Source organism: Podarcis raffonei, chromosome 2 (assembly GCF_027172205.1).
Source record: "Podarcis raffonei isolate rPodRaf1 chromosome 2, rPodRaf1.pri, whole genome shotgun sequence".
Lineage (NCBI taxonomy): Eukaryota > Metazoa > Chordata > Lepidosauria > Squamata > Lacertidae > Podarcis > Podarcis raffonei.
This window is the reverse complement of record NC_070603.1, coordinates 52,212,308-52,232,406: the sequence shown is the minus strand read 5'-3', so window position 1 is coordinate 52,232,406 and position 20,099 is coordinate 52,212,308. Positions and strand designations below refer to the sequence as shown.

The 20,099-nt window shown below is 42.7% G+C and overlaps 1 protein-coding gene across 3 annotated transcripts in view; it reads left to right on the top strand.

Annotated features, from left to right (window-relative positions):
- Positions 1-20,099, top strand: part of NEURL1B (neuralized E3 ubiquitin protein ligase 1B) — a 184,651-nt gene that overhangs the window by 118,695 nt on the left and 45,857 nt on the right. Inside the window, exon 1 of one of the 3 annotated variants that reach the window (XM_053376604.1) lies at positions 19,752-20,038. The exons of 1 other annotated variant lie outside the window; for it this stretch is intronic. In XM_053376604.1, coding sequence (XP_053232579.1) covers positions 20,008-20,038 — 31 coding nt within the window. In that variant the 5' untranslated portion in view covers positions 19,752-20,007. Of the gene's footprint in view, positions 1-19,751; positions 20,039-20,099 lie in introns of those variants that run through there. One more of the 3 variants, XM_053376606.1, reaches the window with a different exon arrangement.

Genomic DNA, 20,099 nt, shown 5'->3' with positions numbered 1-20,099 from the left:
AATGATTTTCACTGGAATCAGGAACCTAGGATGCTGCAGAGCAAGTATGCAAAGAATTCAGCAGTGATGGAGTGACCTATTTGTAACAGGTGCTTAACAAACGAGGGTGCATTGCCCTTTCATTTGACCAATGCATGCTCATGCAGCTTTGTGGCATTATTTTTTCTAGGCACTGGATTATAAAGAAAAAATGGGTCAGTGTGGAGAGAACTGTTTGTACATCAGTGTCAAGGAGTCCTCAACCTGGAACTTCTGGGTTAGCGCCATCGACTAATGGTGGATTCCCTCCAAGCTCCGGAGGGAATCGGCTCTGCAGGATTTGGGTCTTGCCGCTGCGGCGACGCGGGGACCCTCAGAAATCACAGGCGCTGAAGCCTGTGAACCTGGTGACTCGGCGGGCACCATTTGCGCCCCCCCGACCCGCGAAGGAGCCTTTTAAAAGGCTTCGGAACGGGGTACAGAGCAAGTGGCGCGGTGCTGAGAGTCGACTGCTTCTCCTGCGGAGTGAAGCCGCATGCCATGGTCGGAGAGCCCTGACTTCTTCTTGTGAACAATTGGACCTTAAAAGCAACAATCCGTGAGTAGTACGGAAATTGGATTTGCAAAGAAAAAAAATTTTTTTTAATTAGGCACGATCGGGGAAGGCGCAAACAGGAAGTCCGTCTCCCCGTCTTGTAAATAATTTAAAGCAAGGACTAGTTAACTAAGGTCGAGAGAACTACTTCTTCTTTATTGGGTAAAATACATTAATTTCACGATTTGGCAGTATAAGTAATTTTACTGGAGGATAAGAGCTAATTTTGAGAGCTGAAGTGCCACCCCCCCGGACCCGGGAGTGATCCGCGAGAGAGCCTGTTGAGGAGATATAGAAGAGTTTGACAGCTGTCAAATTAGCTGTCAAGAAGGAAAAAGAGAACTTTGTTTCTGCTGTCTCTGCTGGATATACTTGTTACAATTTGGTTATATTTTGTTGAAAACAAGGAAGAACTGATACAAACTAACTTGATTTTTGGATTTGAACTGGAAGGAAGATTAAGTAACCAAAATCCCTCTAGAGGGGGTCTTGGGACATTACAAGAATGGCTGAAGGAGGAAAAATTCAAGCTAAATTGGACAGAGTTTTTCTTCTCTTGGGAAAGTTACAAGGCCAAATTGATGTTTTGGCTACCAATGTTGCAACTCTGGACTTAACAGTAAACAAATTCATTGAATTTGATAAGGATTTGACTCAGGAAGTCCATGCAGCTGGACAAGAAGAGAAACTTGAGAGATTTGAGAGTGTGGAGAAAGAGATATATGTTGTTTCTGAGGAAAAGGAAGGAGGAGATGTAATGTTGCAGATGACAAAGGAGAGCCAGAGGCCTGACATGATGGTTACAAAGGAAAATAAGTACTGGATGATGAAAATCTGGTCTGAATTGGAGATTGAAGAATGGAGAGATCTCCTTATGTGGAGATCTGAAGACCTATGGATTACAAATTTGATTAAGGTGGAAGTTGGAGCTTTCGGGACATTTGGACTTAAAAGGAGTAAGAAACAAGATTCGGGCTCCACTTTTAAGTATGGAGGTCTGGCTGGAAGAAACATGGACCCTATTGGGACAGAGCTTCTCCGAGATCTGGTGTTTAATACTAAGGACTATCAAAAAAACCGGCAGAGAGGAATTGAGAGAGAATTAAGAGCCTCAGACGTGAGGTCTCCAGGCTGATAGTAGACTAAGACTGATGGACATTTGTTGGGGATCGAAACCGGGAAAGGGGTGGGGTGGGGTTTGGGAATCCAAAGGGTGCACAATTATAATCTGTTTTTTTTATTTTGTTTTGTTATTAGTATGAAAATTGGGGAATTCGTGGAAGAGAATTTGGGTCGACTTTAGAAAAAGGTTTTAAGAATGAGCACTGATGTACAAATATTGATGTTTATAAGTTAAAATTGGTTTTTCTAAAATGAATTAAATATAAAAAGGTCAAAAATTGGGGATAAGAACTTGTTGAACTAACAATTTGAATTGGAATATAAGAAGGGGAGGTGTGGGGAAGTCAGGGAAATATGTTATTGAAAATACGGATTGTAAACTTTATGTGTTTTTAACTTTTTTGTTTTTTCTTTTTTGATTTTTTTTATGTATTAAGGTGGAAAATCTCAATAAATATCTTTTTTTTTTTAAAAAAAAAAAAGGAGTCCTCAACCTGCTTTTTTCTAAGACACATTGCTTGCAAAATTTCCGGTGTTATACCACTTTGGCTGTCCATAAGACCTCATGCTCCTTTCCTTATATATAAGATGCTTTCCTGGGCAAAAGGGGGACAATGTGAGAAATCTTGTGATGGGACAGCTGAGCTGGCTTCAAGTTGAACATTTCAAGGAACAGGAGTATAGATAAATTTGTCATCAGAGGTCAACCTACCTCTGCTGAATCTTACAGGAGTTAGAAGGGAGATGGAGCCAATCATGCACCTAAAATAAATATCACAGAGCACTTCTCCTTCCACACTCTGCCTGGTTAATAGGAATGTGATCATTTGTTGTTGTTTTCCGTATTTGAATAAACAGTTTTGTGCCTCCCTCTTGCTGCTGTTCTGCTTGTATAGAGTTATGAGAATATGGAAACTCACTAAGATAGCCAAGGTGCCACTGCAGGGAGAAAGGACATATGAAATGCAGGTGATACTGAAGGAACCATATAGCTCTCAGGATTGAGAGATAAGTGTGTGGATGAACTCTAAGAAGTGTCTGCTTATCTATGGGAAAGAAAGCATGACCAGGCAACTAATTGCATATGCTTTACTAAGCAGCCATCAGATGTTATCTGCTGAGGGACCCATAAACCGTCTACTGATATGGAGATTATAGGTTTGTATCTCCTCTTCAATCTCCTAAACAAGTTAATCCTTGACTTCCAGTTGCCAATTCTGAATATTTAATCTATGTTTGTAACATTAAGCAAGGAGTTACTAAATCCTTCTTGTTTGATTCGCAGCATAATTCTGCTTCTTTAAGAGCAGCATGCAGAATTTAGCACTATGATCAGGGCCTCTCGGTTTTTTAGGCCCCTGACCGGGGCTTTTTTTCCAGGGGGAGCTCATGGGAACTCAGTTCCAGCACCTCTCAGGTGGGCGCCATTGCCATTCTAAAAGAACAAGGGAGGTGTTCATGGTGAGTTCTGGCACCTCTTTTTCTAGAAAAAATAGCACTGCCCCATACCATATGAAAAATGAAAACTGATGTCCCAACAAATTAAATCTTGACTTTAAATCTAATCTAACCTTATTCTAATAACTACTATGGGGATATCTTAAGCCTCTAGAATGCCTCACCTAGAGCCTGCCTCTTGAGACCCTCTCCTCCCTAAATAGGCATGTGGCTCCTCTTGAAATATTTTCACAGCAGCACATCTATTGCAATCAGAGACAGAAGCAGAGCCAAGCTTTAGGGATTCAGAATGGGGGCCGGCAGCTAACTGGAGGACATGTGTTAGCTTTCAGAATGTGTGTCAGATCTTTTTGGATGGCTAAGGACACTTTTACCAAATATGGATTTGTTTATTTTTAACAAAACATGGGGGAATAGATGGCTTAAGGGGATTGGTAATAGCATTTACAGATGTGCAGTTCAAGACTGCTGGGTTTTAGTCCACCTAAGACAGCTGGGTTAAAAAGCTCTTCTTTGATAGTAGCTGGTTTAAAGCGGATTCTTTAGTCTACTTTCCAGTAGGGAAGCATTCATGTGATTTCACCTATTCAGCCATATGACACTCTCTCTTGATCTATCTGTCCCATTTAAGGCTGCCAGCTTTTAAAACTTCTCCTGTGCTTTTAGCCACAGCCTGATACACAGAAATGTAGCAGCAGAAGCTTTTCCTGGAGCATCTGCTTTCCACGCAGAAAGTTTTGTGTTCATTCTCTGGCATCTCCAGATAGGGCTAGAGAGAACCTTGTCTTAAATCCTGTAGAGCTGCAGCCAGACAATGTAGGCAGTACTGAGCTTGATGGACCAACGGTTTGACTCATATAAGGCTTCCTAGGTTCCTATGGCAGGAAAAGCTTCACCTGCTAAATTTCTGGGTGTTGAACTGCTTGGCAGGCACAGGAGCAAGGCCAATAAAACCAGTGGCAACCCTAAGCACTATGCTGCCTACTGTCACTGACAGTAATTCCCCAGGGCTTCAGACTGAAGACATTTATCCAGCTCTGCAACATGGGGTTCTCCTCTACCTCCTCCCCTTCCTACTAGGTATGCTAGGGATTGAACCAGGGACTGTTGGCAGACAAATCATGCATTCTGCCATTGAGCAATTGCCTGTTATATAGTGCTGCTATTTTATTTTGTTTATTAATTAAATTTCTATACTGCTCTTCATCTGAGGATCATGGGGCGGTTTCCAGTATAAAAACACAAAAATGCACTAATAAACAAAATCAGCAACCCTTCAACACGTTTAAAAGGCCATAGATTGTTTAATTAGTCAAAGGCCTGGGAGAATAGGAATGTATTGCCTGGGGCCTAAAGATTTGTAATGAAGGCACCAGGCAGACCTCCCTGGGGAGATCATGCTACAAACAGGGAGCCGCCACAGCAAAGGCCTGTTCTTGTGTTTCCGCTCTCTGGACCTCTTGTGGAGGAGTCACACAAAGAAGGGTCTCAGATGACGATTGCAGGGTCTGAGTAGTATTGTAGAAGATGGAATTTCGACAAGGGTAGCTTGTATGAAAAGCTGCACCTGTTGAAATTCCCTGGTCTACATTACTGCTATTAAAGACCCTGCCCTCTTTTGTATCTGCCCACTCCGGCTGGGGTCTATTAGATTAGTAGTGGATGAATTAATGTATTTGAATTATGTATTACCAGATTATAGAGAGGGAAAACCAACTGTGAAGTTTGAAATTATGCTATAACATTTACATGAGTAACTATGTATGTATTTTTAGCTATAGGTCTCCCTAGCAGAGTACAGAGTATTCATATCTCACATGCCATGTTGCCTGGGCAACATGAAGCTTAATTGCTCCTGCACCATTCAGCAGCAATGCCTTTAGGGGTGGGTGAGGGGGAATCCAAAAGCATGCATTTTTCTTTTTCAATATTTTTGCAGTTGAACACGTCTGGGATGTTGAATTCACATATATTCAGAAGGCAAGATCACACACACATTATGAATGCTGTCTAGGTTACTCCTGGAAACTGCCTTGGATCATCTATGATTTTTAATAATAAAAGTAAATGTTTCCTAGGCTGTAACCCTTTCTAACAACTCTTACTGGCAAAATGATAGCAAAGAGCTGAGGTGCCTCACACAGCTCCATGTGATGCATGCATTCTCTCTTTAGAAAAGGGGGGTCAACTCTGCAAGAGCCTCTTGCACCAACTCTCTCTCATCAGTAAAATTTGTTTGCTTATTGAACTAGTGATCTGGAAGGCCAAGTTTTCTTATAGATCCCTCTGTGCCTTTAACAGCATCACGGCACACAGAAAATAAGCTGGTGAAGTTTACCCCCTCCCCCCCTTCTCCGTGCCAGAAAAAGCATCACTTTCTAAATTTGGGTGTACTGGGCTACTATAAAAGCCAAAAGAGCAGACCTACATTGTCTTTTGCTGGGTTGTGTGTGTGTGGAGAATCAATGTTGCAGGCATCAACAAGCATGCCTCATTCTATTTTAGAGAACATTTTGCTTGCTGAAATTGTTGCCTTATAAATAAATATATAACCGAGCATCATTTTTGTATTTTAATGGACACCGCTTTGTGAGCTCCTGTTAAAAAGACACACATAAAGTTCATAAACATTCAAAAAAACCCCAAAAACCACCACGTACTCTTCATTAGTGAGTGACTCTATCTCAATGTGATAGGGGAGCCTGAGATTGTTGCTTGTTGTTAGGGCATTAAATGCCCACTGTTTCTTTGTTGTGCTAGGAAAATAGCTGAATTTGACTTTTTTTGGTTATGTTTAAATATTCCGAGCCTCAAGTTCTTTGTAGGTCATGACTATGGAAGCAATGCCCCATTTTCTGTGTTTTTCATGTTCTCCTTACAAAGACAGAGCAATTCTTACCCACCTCTAAAATAGGTATATGTACCTACCATAGTGTTATACAATACCACATCATACAGCTAAATTGTGGGTTGCAACTTACATAGCCCAGCAGGAAATAATATCTTATTGTTAGCATATGGTTCCCTTATTAGTAGACACCTGGAGGGTTGCCTCCTGTATACCATGCTTGCCTTTAAAACACCCACCCGCACACCCTTTTCCTTGAGTCCAGATTGCTGTGTGTGTGTGTGTGTGTGTTGTGGGAAGATAATTCACTGTGCGAAGCCAAATTCTCAGTTCTGGCAGGTGGTTGCATCAGTCCAGGTGGGGTGGGGTGTTGGGATCCAAAAGCAACAGGCGTTACTACCAGGTAAGGATGTACAGGATTGTTGCCTAACTGAAAATGTTAAACTTATGGTTTACAGTAAACAAAACTCAGTGATTTCCCCCCTGTTAAAATTTCTTCAGTGCGGTTTCTGGTAAAGTATTGTTATGAGATTGTGGGTGCTAGGCACCCCTAAACTTCTGGAGCCAGTAAGTGTTAGAATTTAATCAAGGCTCGGGGTGTTAAAACTGGATGCCAGTCCCCAAGTGTATTCAGTTATGTGCCAGATACTTCTATTCCCCTGGAATCACTGAGCTAATTAAGCTAAACTAAGCCTCCTGTTTCCAGGAAATCTGGAGTGATGGGCCATTAGGAGGACAAATGGAAGGTGATGAGCCATTAGGAAAGCCAAAGAGAAGGGGCTCTGGGCAAATAGGAGGGGCCCCTCCCTCAACTCAGTTAGAAGATAAAGTCAGAGCTTAAAGAGGTTAGAGTTAGGAGTTATGTGACTGAGATCCAAGCAGAGTAGCAAGCAGAGCACAATATTGAATCTCTGCTAGGCTGCTCCTATGGAGGAAGCCAGACCCTCTTGGAGTGTTAATGCTGTGAGCCCCTCCATCGTGAACTCAGGCTGCATATATGTGTAAATAAACCATATATCATAAAGACACCACAGTCTCCGCTGTGCCTCATTTCCAAAAGGAAACATGAACCCTGGGTAAGAGTGCCTGGAACCCCTGGAATCTTGCACCGCCGCTCAGAGATTGGGGTGCGAATCAGAGATTGTTTAGAACATTGATTCTGTGGCTTTCATTACTTTTTCTGCATATAAGCAGAAAGCTGCTAATTAATCTTTGCAGCCCCAGGCTTTTGTCAAAATGAGGAGACTATTTTAAATTTTAGGAAAGAAGAAAACCCCTAGTCCTAATGATTATTGAGAAAAGCTTGCAGGAGCATATATATATGAGGCTCAAAACTTAGTGGACAAAAACTGTGATTTCCGGGTAGATTATAATTCAAAGCAGCAGTGTAATATTTTGCAATATAGAGAGTCTTAGGGAGAACTCTTGTTGTGCATCCCACCTAAAAGGAATTATTTCCTGGCTGATGCACCCCACTCAAAACTGAAAGCAAGGGCTGTACAGAAGTGATTCAGGTCTACTTGTCATGCATGGCCTTTTCCCTGTCTAATTTGCGTATCTTTAATGCAAATTGCATGTGCTTTAATATCCATATTATATGCAAACCTCCATCCAATTTATGGTACATTTCCCAAAGGATAACACTTTCAAAGATGCCCACTGTTGCTTGGTCGGTTGAATGCCTAGTGCTGTAGATGCACCTGATGACCCATCCCTGCATTGCAGCAGCTCACAGATGTTTGCAATGCTCATTTTAGCCACTTGCCTGGGGAAGTTTATCAAACACTGAGCAAGCCACCAGTGGCTTGAGGATTGTGAATTTATAGGCCATTTGAGGCTTCATACCACTTGGAGCAGTTATCTGTGTTTCTGAAGAATGTGGTTTGAGGATGGCAATTCCCCATGCCTCACCCTGACTTCTCTTGACACTTGGATAAACAAACAATGCTATAATTTAAGTCTCCTGGAGGCTCTGTAGAGACTCGAGGCAGGAAACACCTTCTGTTTCTTTGCAGCCAAGAACAGTTTGAGATGGTCTTTGGCGGGTGCAGGTTTTCCTTTGCTTGTGCTTGGAAGCTTCTGCTTCCCTTGACTCCCCCTCAACTTTCAAGAAAACTGTTCCTTTGCACGACCTGTTGAGACCCTGGGCATCCTGTGCTTGTGTCAGGAGGAGCAGGGGAAGGAAAACAATTGCTTTCAGCATTTAGCCGTGTGGGTGGCATGATAGCTCTCTGCAAGAATTGAGGACACAGTGTACGCAAATCCTTCCTAAACAAACAGCTCTTGAATGTTCATTATGGGAATCAATCAATTAGGTCTGTTCTGGCTAGGGTGATTATTACTAATGTTCTCTGCCTATTGGCTTTGAGGCAACCAGATCACAAGGCAAGGGAAAACCAAAACGTCTCTGACCAAGGCATGATTTGCTCTCAGCTAGTCCTGTGATGCTTAAAACTAGATTAGTTTCCCTTTCTTAAATAGAGCCTTTCAGTTACTGGATGGTGGGAGGAAAGAGTGTATAACTGGAACTGGTTAAAAAGGCATTGTGATAGAAAAAGGAGTGATTCCCATTGCGCTGCATGTAGTATTACCATTTCAGTATGTTTTTGTCATGTACCTAGTAGTCTATTTCTCAAATAACATCCTTCTTTTTCTGTTCACCCTCCCTTGAACACTCCATAGAGTGGGAAGAGAGTATAATATAATCATGTATATTTATATGTTGTGCAGTTATGAGAAGGGGTAGGATGAAAGGGATGGGTGGAGATGAGGAGGACAGAGGATTTCAGGTAGGGCTGAGCTGACTTCCCTCCCATGCTGCAGGTGTTAGGGCAGAGGTGGGGGAACCCCAGCCCAGGTCGGCAGGCCTCTCCATTTTGCCTGCTAGGCTGTTTCGGCCAAGCCACACTTTCCCTACACCCACTGGGCGGGAAAAGATGAGCAGGAAAACATGCACCTGGGCCAAAGGATGTTTGCAGGCACCACTAATAAGCAGCACCTGTAAAGCCCTGTGCCCATCCCATTGCAAGTGCATAGCAAGCCCCTAAAACCAGCTGACAATTATGGTAATTGGGTTTAGTTGAGCTATGTGACTGTATTTCTAAGGGCACCTTCCTTTTAAGATTGAGGAAGTTAGGCCCCCATGTTTTTCAGCAGCAGGCCCAGAGGCATAAAGAGAAAGAACAATGGATCTTACCAGTTCTTAATAAAGACCATTTTACTTTAGTCTGTTTGATGCCCCATCTCTCCCCCGGAGCAACCATTAAGCAACACGTTGTATCAGGAGTGCATTAAGCTGTGGAATGCATAACTGCACTTTCAGGTCATTTCCCTTTAGCGTACAATCACACATGCAACCAAATCCTATTACCCTAACAGTAGGCATGAAAAGAAACAAGGAGGATGGGACATAAGGTCATAGAAAGGTGGCTTATAAAGACTTCACTGGGAGCTTTTGAAAGCTAACACAGAGAAATTGGAAATAGATTTCAAGATAGCTTGGAAGCTACCGTAGCCGTCCAAGTTTCAAAGTGCCAGAGGCATAGGATGACAGTGATGTGGAATCCCTGCTGTTTAGAAAGATGCCAAATGAAAGTGTAATTAAGGATTTATTATGCCAGCCTCCTGTTGATGCAACAATTTTATTTGTTTGCTTCAATTCGTGCTCTGCCTTATCTGGAGCTCAAGTTCACTACAATTTTTTAAAAAAAATATTTTTATTAAAGTTTTCTTGGTTTACAAAGGTATGCGCTATGTCTCTTTTTTCAAGTTAAATTTTCCATAGGTCAGTTTCATTTGTTGTGACATTAGGGTTACATTAAGAAGAAAAGGGGGGGAGAGATGGAGGGGGGGAAAGAGTGGGGGTGGGGTCGGGAGGCGATGTTTCTAATTTGCTTAATGTGTGTGTGGGGGGGGTTGTGTCAGCGTTGTTTGTGTGGGTTCTCTTTGCTATTCGCTTGTGTTCCTTTGGTGGTGAGAGAAATTGGAGTTGGCCTAGGGTGTGGTTGCTTGTTTGTGATTGGCTGTGGTGAACTTTGTTTTCGTTTTTGAGTGGGGTGGATGGGTGTTTTTGAATCAGGTTAGCCATATTGATTTGTATGCTCTTGGTGGATTCTTGTCATTGTCTTGTTGGGCTGTGTATGTGATAAAGGGGAGCCATACCGGGGTGAAGGTATCTTCTTCTATTTGTCCCTGTGTCAGTTTCAGTTTGTTGGTTAATTTTTCTGGTAGGGCTGTTTCCCATACTTTTTGGTACCATTGGTCCATGCTTACTCCTGACAGGTCTCTCCAGTGTCTGGCTATGATGTTTCTGGTTGCTGAGAGTAGGTGGGTTATGAGTTCTTTGTGATGTGAGTGGGCATTATTGTCTTGGAATATGTTTAGTAGGGCCAGTTCTGGGGTGATTTCTAATACTTGCTTAGTTATTTTACATATTTCTTGTATGACTGTTGTCGAAAATAGTTGGATTTTAGGGCATTCCCACCACATGCGTATGTATGTGTCTGTGGAGGTGCACCGTCTCCAGCATTTTGGTGAGGTTCCTGGGCGTATTAGCGCTGATTTCCTTGGTGTTAAGTACCACCTGTAGATGAGTTTCAGAGTGAGTTCTCTCCTTCTTGTTGATACGGATTTGGGGGGGGGGGGTTAGACCACATTCTGGTCCACTGAGTGGGGTTAATCTCATAGCCCATGTCGTCTTCCCAATGTATTTTTATTATGTCTAGGAGGTTCGTGGGGCTACAACATTTTTTAAAACTTAACCCTCCCCTCTGAAAGCTTCCAAACAAACTAAATATAAAACTCCATCATGTAAGCATACAATTCAATCTAAACCCACATTAATTTTAATTGGGACTTCCATAGGGGGAGTATAGTCAGATCTCCTGCTCTGCAACTTTAATGACTCCCCCAGTTCTCCCACAAGACAAGCCCCTCACCTTCTATCATGGCATAGCTCTTAACTTTTCTCCTCCCCTCCAACCAGTTCCACATTTTCTTGTGCACTATGGGTGCAGCTGCTGCCTCATGGAATTGTCATTCGCAGCATATTGGAGCGCCCCACTGCTGCTGCTGCTTTATTTAGAATATTAGCCTGTCCAACCCCCACCCCCAACAGTATGTGTACAACAGTACATTAAATTACCTGTTCATTAAACTATTTCTGTAATTTCATGTTGTTTTAAACCGTTCTAAATATTGTGTAATATTGTGTTTTAATATCAAACTTACGTTTTAAGTGTTGTAACCTGCCCTGGGACCCTAGGGTGAAGGGTGGGTAAACAACAACAACAACAACAACAACAACCACCACCCTTTGCTGTAAGCCTTGATTAAACCAAGAAGGCTATAATGAGCTACAGTTTTCTGTTTCGTTGGAACCTGGGAAGCTACGGTTGTTGTTTCATTCTGTTACTACTTGTTCATGCTGTTTTAGGTGGCGAGTTTGCTGTATTTTATATTTCTTTATTTTTATTTGAAATTTATTTGAAAAATTTGCTGCTTTTACTATTTTTTATTGCAAGTTGCCTTGGGACTACAGAGTTAGGCAACAAAGTAAACAAATAATTTGCCCACTTTGGAATAAGAAAGAATCTTAAAACGTGGTTTGAAATTGCTTTAAATTCCTGACTTGCTCTGAAGCTGCTATGTATATTTCCCCGGATATTTATTATTTTATCTGAACCAGCTTACAGGAGCCATTTTTTGGTAAGGGGCATGCTAAAAGTGAACTTGAAGAGGCACGTTTGTGTTGTGGATGTGTTTGTTTTGTTTCTTTGTGACTAGTTAATATACAGTCCCATCCCTGGTTAACAGATACTTCCAGAAGGGATATAGAGCACCATTTATATAATGCAAATTAAACATGAGACTAGTTGATGTAACGTAAAAATCGTAAAGCTAAACAGTTTTAAAGGGATATGACTTAACCAGAGTAAGCAATTATGAGTTGAAGCTTTGTGTTTTTTTTTATAATAAATGTTTATTAGGATTTTACAAAACATAGAAATCATAGAATCACATAAATCAAACAATCACATAAATCAAAACAGAAAACAGAAAATACACACTTAGTAAAGAAAAGAAAAAAGAAAAATCCACTTTTAAGTTTCAAGGTTCTATATCCCTCTTTCCTGACCTCCTCGCATCTCCCTTTTTTGTGTTCCTCTTTATTCCGTCAAATTCAGCAAATTGTAGCCCTCTTTCAAACCTCATTTATAATTATATGTTTCCACTTATTATGTCTCTAATTTCCCTTATCTTGGTCCTTTACTCCACCTTATATACTTTGACATAATATTATTCTAGTCATACCCCCCTTCTCTTTTTTAAGATTCTTTTTTTCATAGCTCTTTAACCATATCCCAAATGCCATGTTACCTTCACATCCCACATCATTTTAACACTCAAACATTTTACAATATTTTTGTAGATAATCCTTGAACTTTTTCCAATCCTCTTCCATCAACTCTTCTCCCTGGTCACGGATTCTGCCGGTCATTTCTGCCATCTCCATATAGTCAATCACTTGCATCTGCCACTCTTCCACGGTGGGTAAATCTTGTGTCTTCCAATATTTAGTGAGAAGTATTCTTGCTGCTGTTGTTGCGTACATAAAAAATGTTCTGTCTTTCTTTGGCACCAATTGGCCGACTATGCCCAAAAGGAAGGCCTCTGGTTTCTTAGGAAAGGTAAATTTAAATACCTTCTTCAGTTCATTATATATCATTTCCCAGTAGGCCTTAACCTTTGGGCACGTCCACCAAAGATGAAAGAATGTTCCCTCAACTTCTTTACATTTCCAGCACTTGTTGTCAGGCAGGTGATAAATTTTTGCAAGCTTAACTGGGGTCATGTACCACCTGTAAATCATTTTCATAATATTCTCCTTTAAGGCATTACATGCCGTAAACTTCATACCGGTGGTCCACAACTGCTCCCAGTCAGCAAACATAATGTTATGACCTATGTCCTGCACCCATTTAATCATCGCTGATTTGACCGTTTCATCCTGTGTATTCCATTTTAACAGCAAGTTATACATTCTTGACAATATCTTAGTTTTTGGTTCTAGCAATTTATGAGTTGAAGCTTTGAAGCATTTCATTAGGCATAGGATATAGCAATTGGGAATTCATTACAGTTGTTGGAGAAGGCCAGGGTTGTTTTTCTCAAAACGCAGCTGAGAAAGTAGGCTACCTGTATTACGGAGCTTGTATCAATGTTCATCTTGCCAGCTGTTGAAAAGTGATTAGCCTGTATTTATGTAAAACCTCTCATTATGAAATGCAGGAATCTTGACTGGTAGCACCAACTATTTCGATTTACATATACAATTACTCCCAGTGACGCTGAACCTCAAGGGAATTTTTGTATTTCCATAACTTTCTTTCCTTCTCTAGGCAGATAAATGTAGGTTATCCCTTTCAATGTGATCCTAAGCTCTTGAGAAGGAAGGTATGGTTGGTCGCCTGTCAGCAAAAAGGCAAAAGAAGGGCTGTGGAATTGCAGATTGATAAGCTTCTTGTTTCAAGAAGCTACCTTAGACAAACCTACAAAATAGTTTACTTTCCTATAATAGGTTGGCCATTTATGCTGCATACCGTCCATTGAGCCACACAGCAACACCCGCCATTCCCCAATTGAAGATGATTTTTACTCGTAAACCATTGAAGCCTTTTGGGTAGGTTGCTATGGTGACAGATTGAAGTGGTGGAAACGAGTGACACAAAAAGGCTAAAACATGGAATGGGTTGTCAGGAAATATATGTCGGCAGAAGGGGTGTTCAGATAAACATCCAACATGCATTGATTTCAGGATTGTACCCTCTCAACATGCACATCCGGTAGTCTTGTGAAATGGCCCCACACATGGCCTGAGGTATACAGAATTCTTCCACATGAGGATTCATTTGGAATCCCTCTTCACATGGGGGAGCTCTGCACGTGTACATCTGTATGTGCACAGGGCATAGAGCCCCCTTCACATGCCTGCTGAATGTGCATGACTTATGGCAGGAGGGCTTGGAGGACAGGTGTCTAGCGGCAGGGCTAAACACTGCAATCCCATGACCTTACTCATTCATTATTTCAATAGATGAGGGATCAAGTGATCTCCATAGACTATAATTGCAGGTCTCAAACTGTCACTAACCTGGCTATTGGCCCTGCTGGCTGGGGATAATGGGAGTCCAGCAACATCTGGAGGGCCACAGTTTCCCCATCCACTGCCATAAAAAGACATTCTAAAGTGTGGAGGGAACAGTTTAATAAGCATGGGTCAACACTTTTCAGGCATTAAGTGGCATATCACTTGAACGTATAATGGAACTGGATTTCTTGAACCATTAGTTTTTAAGGGATCCTCCTTAGTGTTTGATGTTGATTACTGTCATTTCTTTGTACCTTTTGGTTGGCTTATGATTATACTCTTGGTTTTATATTAAAGTACTGTACCGGTAATTCTTTTGTGAACAGGACACTGAAAATATTCACATGCACCCGAACAAATATATTTGATGCCGTTTCCAGCATCCACTTTCTTAATCTAATGTATTTTGGAACAGCAAAACCTGGCCCTCTGGTGCCCCTCCTCCCTCCAGGGCATGAAGAAGGTACATCACTTTGGTCTCCTGAAATCACTCTTGCCCCTAGGTTTGTCCTTCTCTTCCCAGAAAAGTAAGAGTAAGGCAGAGTAAGGTGGGGAACTGAATCCACTGCCCTCCTGCAGGCCAAGATTGACAGATGGGTGTCATGTGACCCGTTTTGCCCATACCAAGTACCAGTTGATCAGGAAGGGCTTCAAGAAAGAGGAGGCGATGTCTTATTGCCTTCATGTGGTGGTGATACTGGAGAAGGAAAACACACAAAAGACTTTAATCCCCAAAGAACCAATGTAGGATGTCTGAATGGTGGGAAGAGAGTCAGTGAAATTTATAGATGCCAAATTTCCATTCAAGGCTCAGGCCAAGGTAGAATTCTCCCACCTGCTCCATCAGGGGTACAAAAAGAGTGGAAGACAAACTGACAATCTGCTCTAGTACTAGGGTAAAATTAGACAACCTGAAAGGAACATTAGACACTCTCAATTTTCCGCCTTTGTGTCTGAACGTGTGGGAGAGAAAGCTGGACGGAGGTGTTGGCTGTCAAAATAATAGTCCCTCTGACAAAATAATGGGGCTGCACTTATTTTTCTCAAGAAAAGGCTTAGGGAAATACACTGCACTGATTGCCTTTGTTTCATGCTTGATGTATCCTGCATCATTATTATTTGGATTTTGCTCATTCCTCACCCAGATCCTGCTGACAAAATATTAATCGCTTCAGGACATCATGCAAGCCTGTTCCCCCAAAATATGGAGATTAGCTTTCCTCTTCTTCCTTTTCTTTTTGGAAAACAATTGCATTCTGAGTGGTTGACTTTGCTGTATGAGACATCAGTACGGTAACATGTCCTGAGACCTTCAGATATGGGAAGCATGATAAATCTAAATCTAAATGAATACTCTTATAGGTAACGTAAGGTCACTGCTGTAGTGCATGAAGGATGGATGAGGGAAGCATAACTCCTCCACTGATTTATGCCCCTAGATGAAAAATACAAAGTGGAAATGTAAGGTGTGTGGCACTTCCTTGAAAGCTTCATTGAAATAAATGGGACTTGTGTGGGAGCAACTCTTTGTGCCACTGTTCCTTTGGAAAGCAAAAAAGCAAGCTGCTTTTTAGAACATGGTAATACCGCTGCACACGACCACAACCCTTCTGTACTCTAATGCCTTTTAAAGCCATATAATTATATCTGCCCCACTTCCCTCAGAAATGTGAATTAGAGGAAGGGAAGTTTCCCTTCTGGAAAGCAGCCCCCTGCCTTTTGCTCTCTAACAAGGAGCATTTTCCCCTCTGTCCACCCTATTGTATGGACACACTTTCTTTCTCAAAAGGGCATGTTGTATTTCAGCAAGCTCATCCTTGATTATTATTTTTTTAAAAAATTGGACAGGTTTAGCATTTGCCTTGGTGAGCAAATGGCCTACATGTGTCTAGATTGGTTAAAGTCTCTTTTTAAAAAATGAATTTGTATAATGAATTTCACAATAGGTCTTTTGGTTTTGTATCTCTGCTGAATACTACACTTGGTATGCCATCACCTTCCCCTGCATTTTCTGGAGGCTGTTGATCACCTTTGTGTCACTTGTAGGTCATATTCTTTCACTCTGTTTTTTTTTCCTTGACAAAGTCCAATCTAAGGAACCAAGTTTGGCCACGTTCTTACAAATCACTGCTCTATCTCTTTTTTAAAAATTTCAACCTGTGTCAGGGGAAAAAATCTACCAATCAGAATATGCCTTAATATATTGTACACTCATGGAGATGTTAATGAGGTGCTTTTGCTGTGGCAGATTTTGCATACAGTGATGTAATTATTTAATAAGCCATCACCTGGACCAGTTAGATTAAATCACGTTATTTGGTACATGTGTTATTAGATAACATGGTGTGATGCAAATGTCCATGTATGACATTGTGTGGGATCAGTCAAAGATCAACGCCCCCAAAAGCACCTTGATTAGTACCTGGTTGGGCTAATTTTAGTGTGCACATGTTGTAGCATGTTATCTGGTATCTAATATCAGCTGATAACAACATACCGTAAAACAAGTATCTCCATCATCTTAAATGAATTCTGAAGCCACCCTAATTATAGATAATTATAGCAAGTGTGTCCTCAGATACAACAATAGACCAAGCCATAAGGAAAAGCAGAAGGCACTTTCTTTATACTGTGCAACAGTTGCAAAAAAAGGCTTTACTTTTACAACAAACAGGAGTAATAATAATAATAATAATAATAATAATAATTTATTATTTATATGCTGCTCATCTGACTGGATTGCCCCAGCCACTCTGGGCAGCTCCCAACAAGATATTAAAAACACAGTAAAACATTTAAAACTTCTCTATACAGTGGTACCTCAGGTTAAGCACTTAATTCGTTCTGGAGGTCCGTTCTTAACCTTAAACTGTTCTTAAGGTACCACTTTAGCTAATGGGGGCCTCCCGATGCTGCCGCGCCGCCGCAGCGCGATTTCTGTTCTCATCCTGAAGCAAAGTTCTTAACCCGATGTATTATTTCTGGGTTAGCGGAGTCTGTAACCTGAAGCGTCTGTAACCTGAAGCATCTGTAACCTGAGGTACAGGGCTGCATTCAGATCTCAATTGAACAAAGTAGACTTAAGCTCCAAGGAAGCAAGCACAGAATTGTGCTACAAACCTGCAGACCTATGTACACACATCTTATAATAAGCCCTGCTGAATGAAGCAGGACTTCTGAGTAAACATACATAGGAACCTGATACACATTATACAACAGACCAAAGTAACAGGGTTGGGTTTATTTTCCCTAGGTAGTTCTCTCTCCCTCTCTCTGTATTTTGAATGCCCATATGAATGGCTAGCTAAATAAATAGCCAAAAGATCCTTGCAGATGAGTCTGGAGGAGGTGCCCGTCCACATGACTATCACTGATGTGTATGCATAATACTGGGGTACCACCTAAGCTTATATTTTAATAAACCTATGGTATTTAAGGGGTGGTGGAGGTAGTATAAAGGCAGAACAAAAGGCAACTTTCAACCTGTGATCCTATACATCAAGGTTTTTGTCTATGAGAATAATATGCACAGAATAGCCTCATCTTGAGTGCAGTATAAATTCACAAAAAAGATCATACTTGTATTATAATTGTGTTGCAGTCAGCCTTATGGATGGGTTGCAGAGCTTGGAGCACATTAGGCGGCCTGAAACTAGGCATCAAGCAGCTCCATGAAGTAAGAATGCTTGAAAATGGCAGCTAAGTGTGTGCTTATACAAAACAGGAGAATCATTTCACAATGAACTCCTAAGAAACTCACATTTCAGGAGTAAACATCCTTGAAATTGACCTTACTAGGAATGACTCAAGAGAATAATAGAGGGGCAAAATTACCCTTGACTGAATAAAGGAAACAGCAGGCTCATAGAAACACATATGCCACTGTGGTGTTAACTATTGCAGTAAAACAACAACCTGTAAGGTTTGGGGGAGACTACATATGCCTATTTTGTCACATTTTTAGAAGAAGACTAAAGTAGTAAGATCTGTTGTATAATCTGAGGCAGCTGAATAAAATGACTTCCCAGAGTATATTTTAATAGTCACAGTAGATACATTTGATTTTCTGGAATTAGAAGCCATTATTTTACCTAATGATTGTGTAGCACACATAATGTTCAGCCTTTCAAATCATCACCCAACTGCCTAACAGGGAGCAGGAAACTTCTACTAGCTTTCAGCCTTTCTTAAATTCTACCCCTTTTGTATTCTTCATACTTACTTCCACTGAAGAAAACTGTTCTTGCTATGCTTGTATACTAATGGTTTTACAAAGGTAGCTGCATTGCATTGGGTTAGACTAGATGACCCTGGGGGTCCCATGCAACTCTACAATTCTATGATTCTGTGCCTCCCATAGACATCTGGTTGGCCACTGTGAGAATAGGATGCCAGACTAGATGGATATAGGGCTGATCCAACATCTAGTTATGTTCTTAAGGAGGTCCAATTCCAAACTGAGAGGATGAGCGTTAAAAAAGCAAATGGGTTTTGATATGCAAGTATTGTAAAGAGATGCCCGATACCAACCCCCCCCCAATACATTTTGGGGAAGGTCTGAGCTGGTGGCATTGACCAGGAAAGAGACCTTGGTGCTGTGGTGAGCTGTAGGTTGATGGACATGCTGACACAGTGTGCAGCAGGAAAATTCCAAGTTGGGAATAATTAAGAAAGGGATCTGAAATCAAACTGCCAATATTGTAATGCCCTAATACAAAATCTGTGGTGCATCCACACTTGATGTACAGTTGTGGTCAACGATGAAGCAAGTGGGATCCACCTGTCAGCAACCATTCTGAGCTTCTGGCAACCACAGCCAGAATTGTGTTGCAGAATTGCAAAGCGGATTCTCTCCTGCAGACGTCGACGCGTTGTTTGTATATTGCATGCAGTAGGGGGCGGGGGATCACAAGGTTAGCAAGGACCACGTGGGTAGCATTTAGCGGGGCGAAGGCTCAGGTGTGCTTAAAGAGCACGCCTACGCTGGCGGGATGGAGGGTTGCAGCGCGCTGTAGAAGCGCCCTAAAGCTGGCGTCCTAGCCACGAGCTTCGGTAAGGAGGTGTAGTCGAAATGTACAAAGTGGGCTGTTGACACGGATCCAGCCTCAGGGATGCGGGTGGGCTGGGTGACCTCTGAGCACATTCCAGCTCTCAGCCATTCTACCATTCGCCGTAGCTTGCCTTTGGCTTCGAAGCCATTCATAGTGCACTGCCTCTCCCCCTCGATGCCTCCCACCTGCCTCCTATATGCATATATCCGTAGTTTGGGGAGTGGGGTGTGCAATTCTCCGTTTTACTTGCTTCGAAGCGGGCTGCCCTTACCCGCAAGCAGGGCCCCAGCCCTCGGGGAGAGCCGCTTTAGAGGGCCACTCGCGGGCATGCTCCTCTACCCGGACCCGCTCCCGCCACGCGCGTTGTGACGGCACAGGCGCCCCCGCTGCCTGCCTCCTCCAGCGTCTCCGCCCCCGCCCTCAACCCCGCCTTACGTAGGCTGGGCAGGCCGGCCGGCTGGCTGGCTGCTGCCAACTTTCAAACAATGCGTGCATGGCGGGCTCCGCCCCGGCTGGGCGGAGACGAGGGCTGGGCTCCGAGCCCTCGGCCAACCCTCCGGAGGCGGCCCCGGCCGCGGGGAGCTGGGGGTGCTGCTGACTCGCCGGGGCTGCTTCAGTGCCTGGTTCGGGGTTAAGCGCAGGGGAGACTCGCGAGCCCCAGCCGAGCCAGCGGAGCCGGCGGCGGCCCCCTCCCTCTCCGCCCCGGTCAATGGCCCCTCGGTGCGCCGCCGCGCAGCTCCGGGCTCCGAGAGCGCCTTGCCCCGCCGAGCAGCCCCTCCGCGTGGCGTGAGTGCATGAAGCAGTGATGGGCAACACGGTGCACAAGACCCTGGCAGGTAAGCGCGGCTGCCGGGGGGGGGGGGCGTCGAAGGGCGGTTGCCGCTGCCTCCGACAATC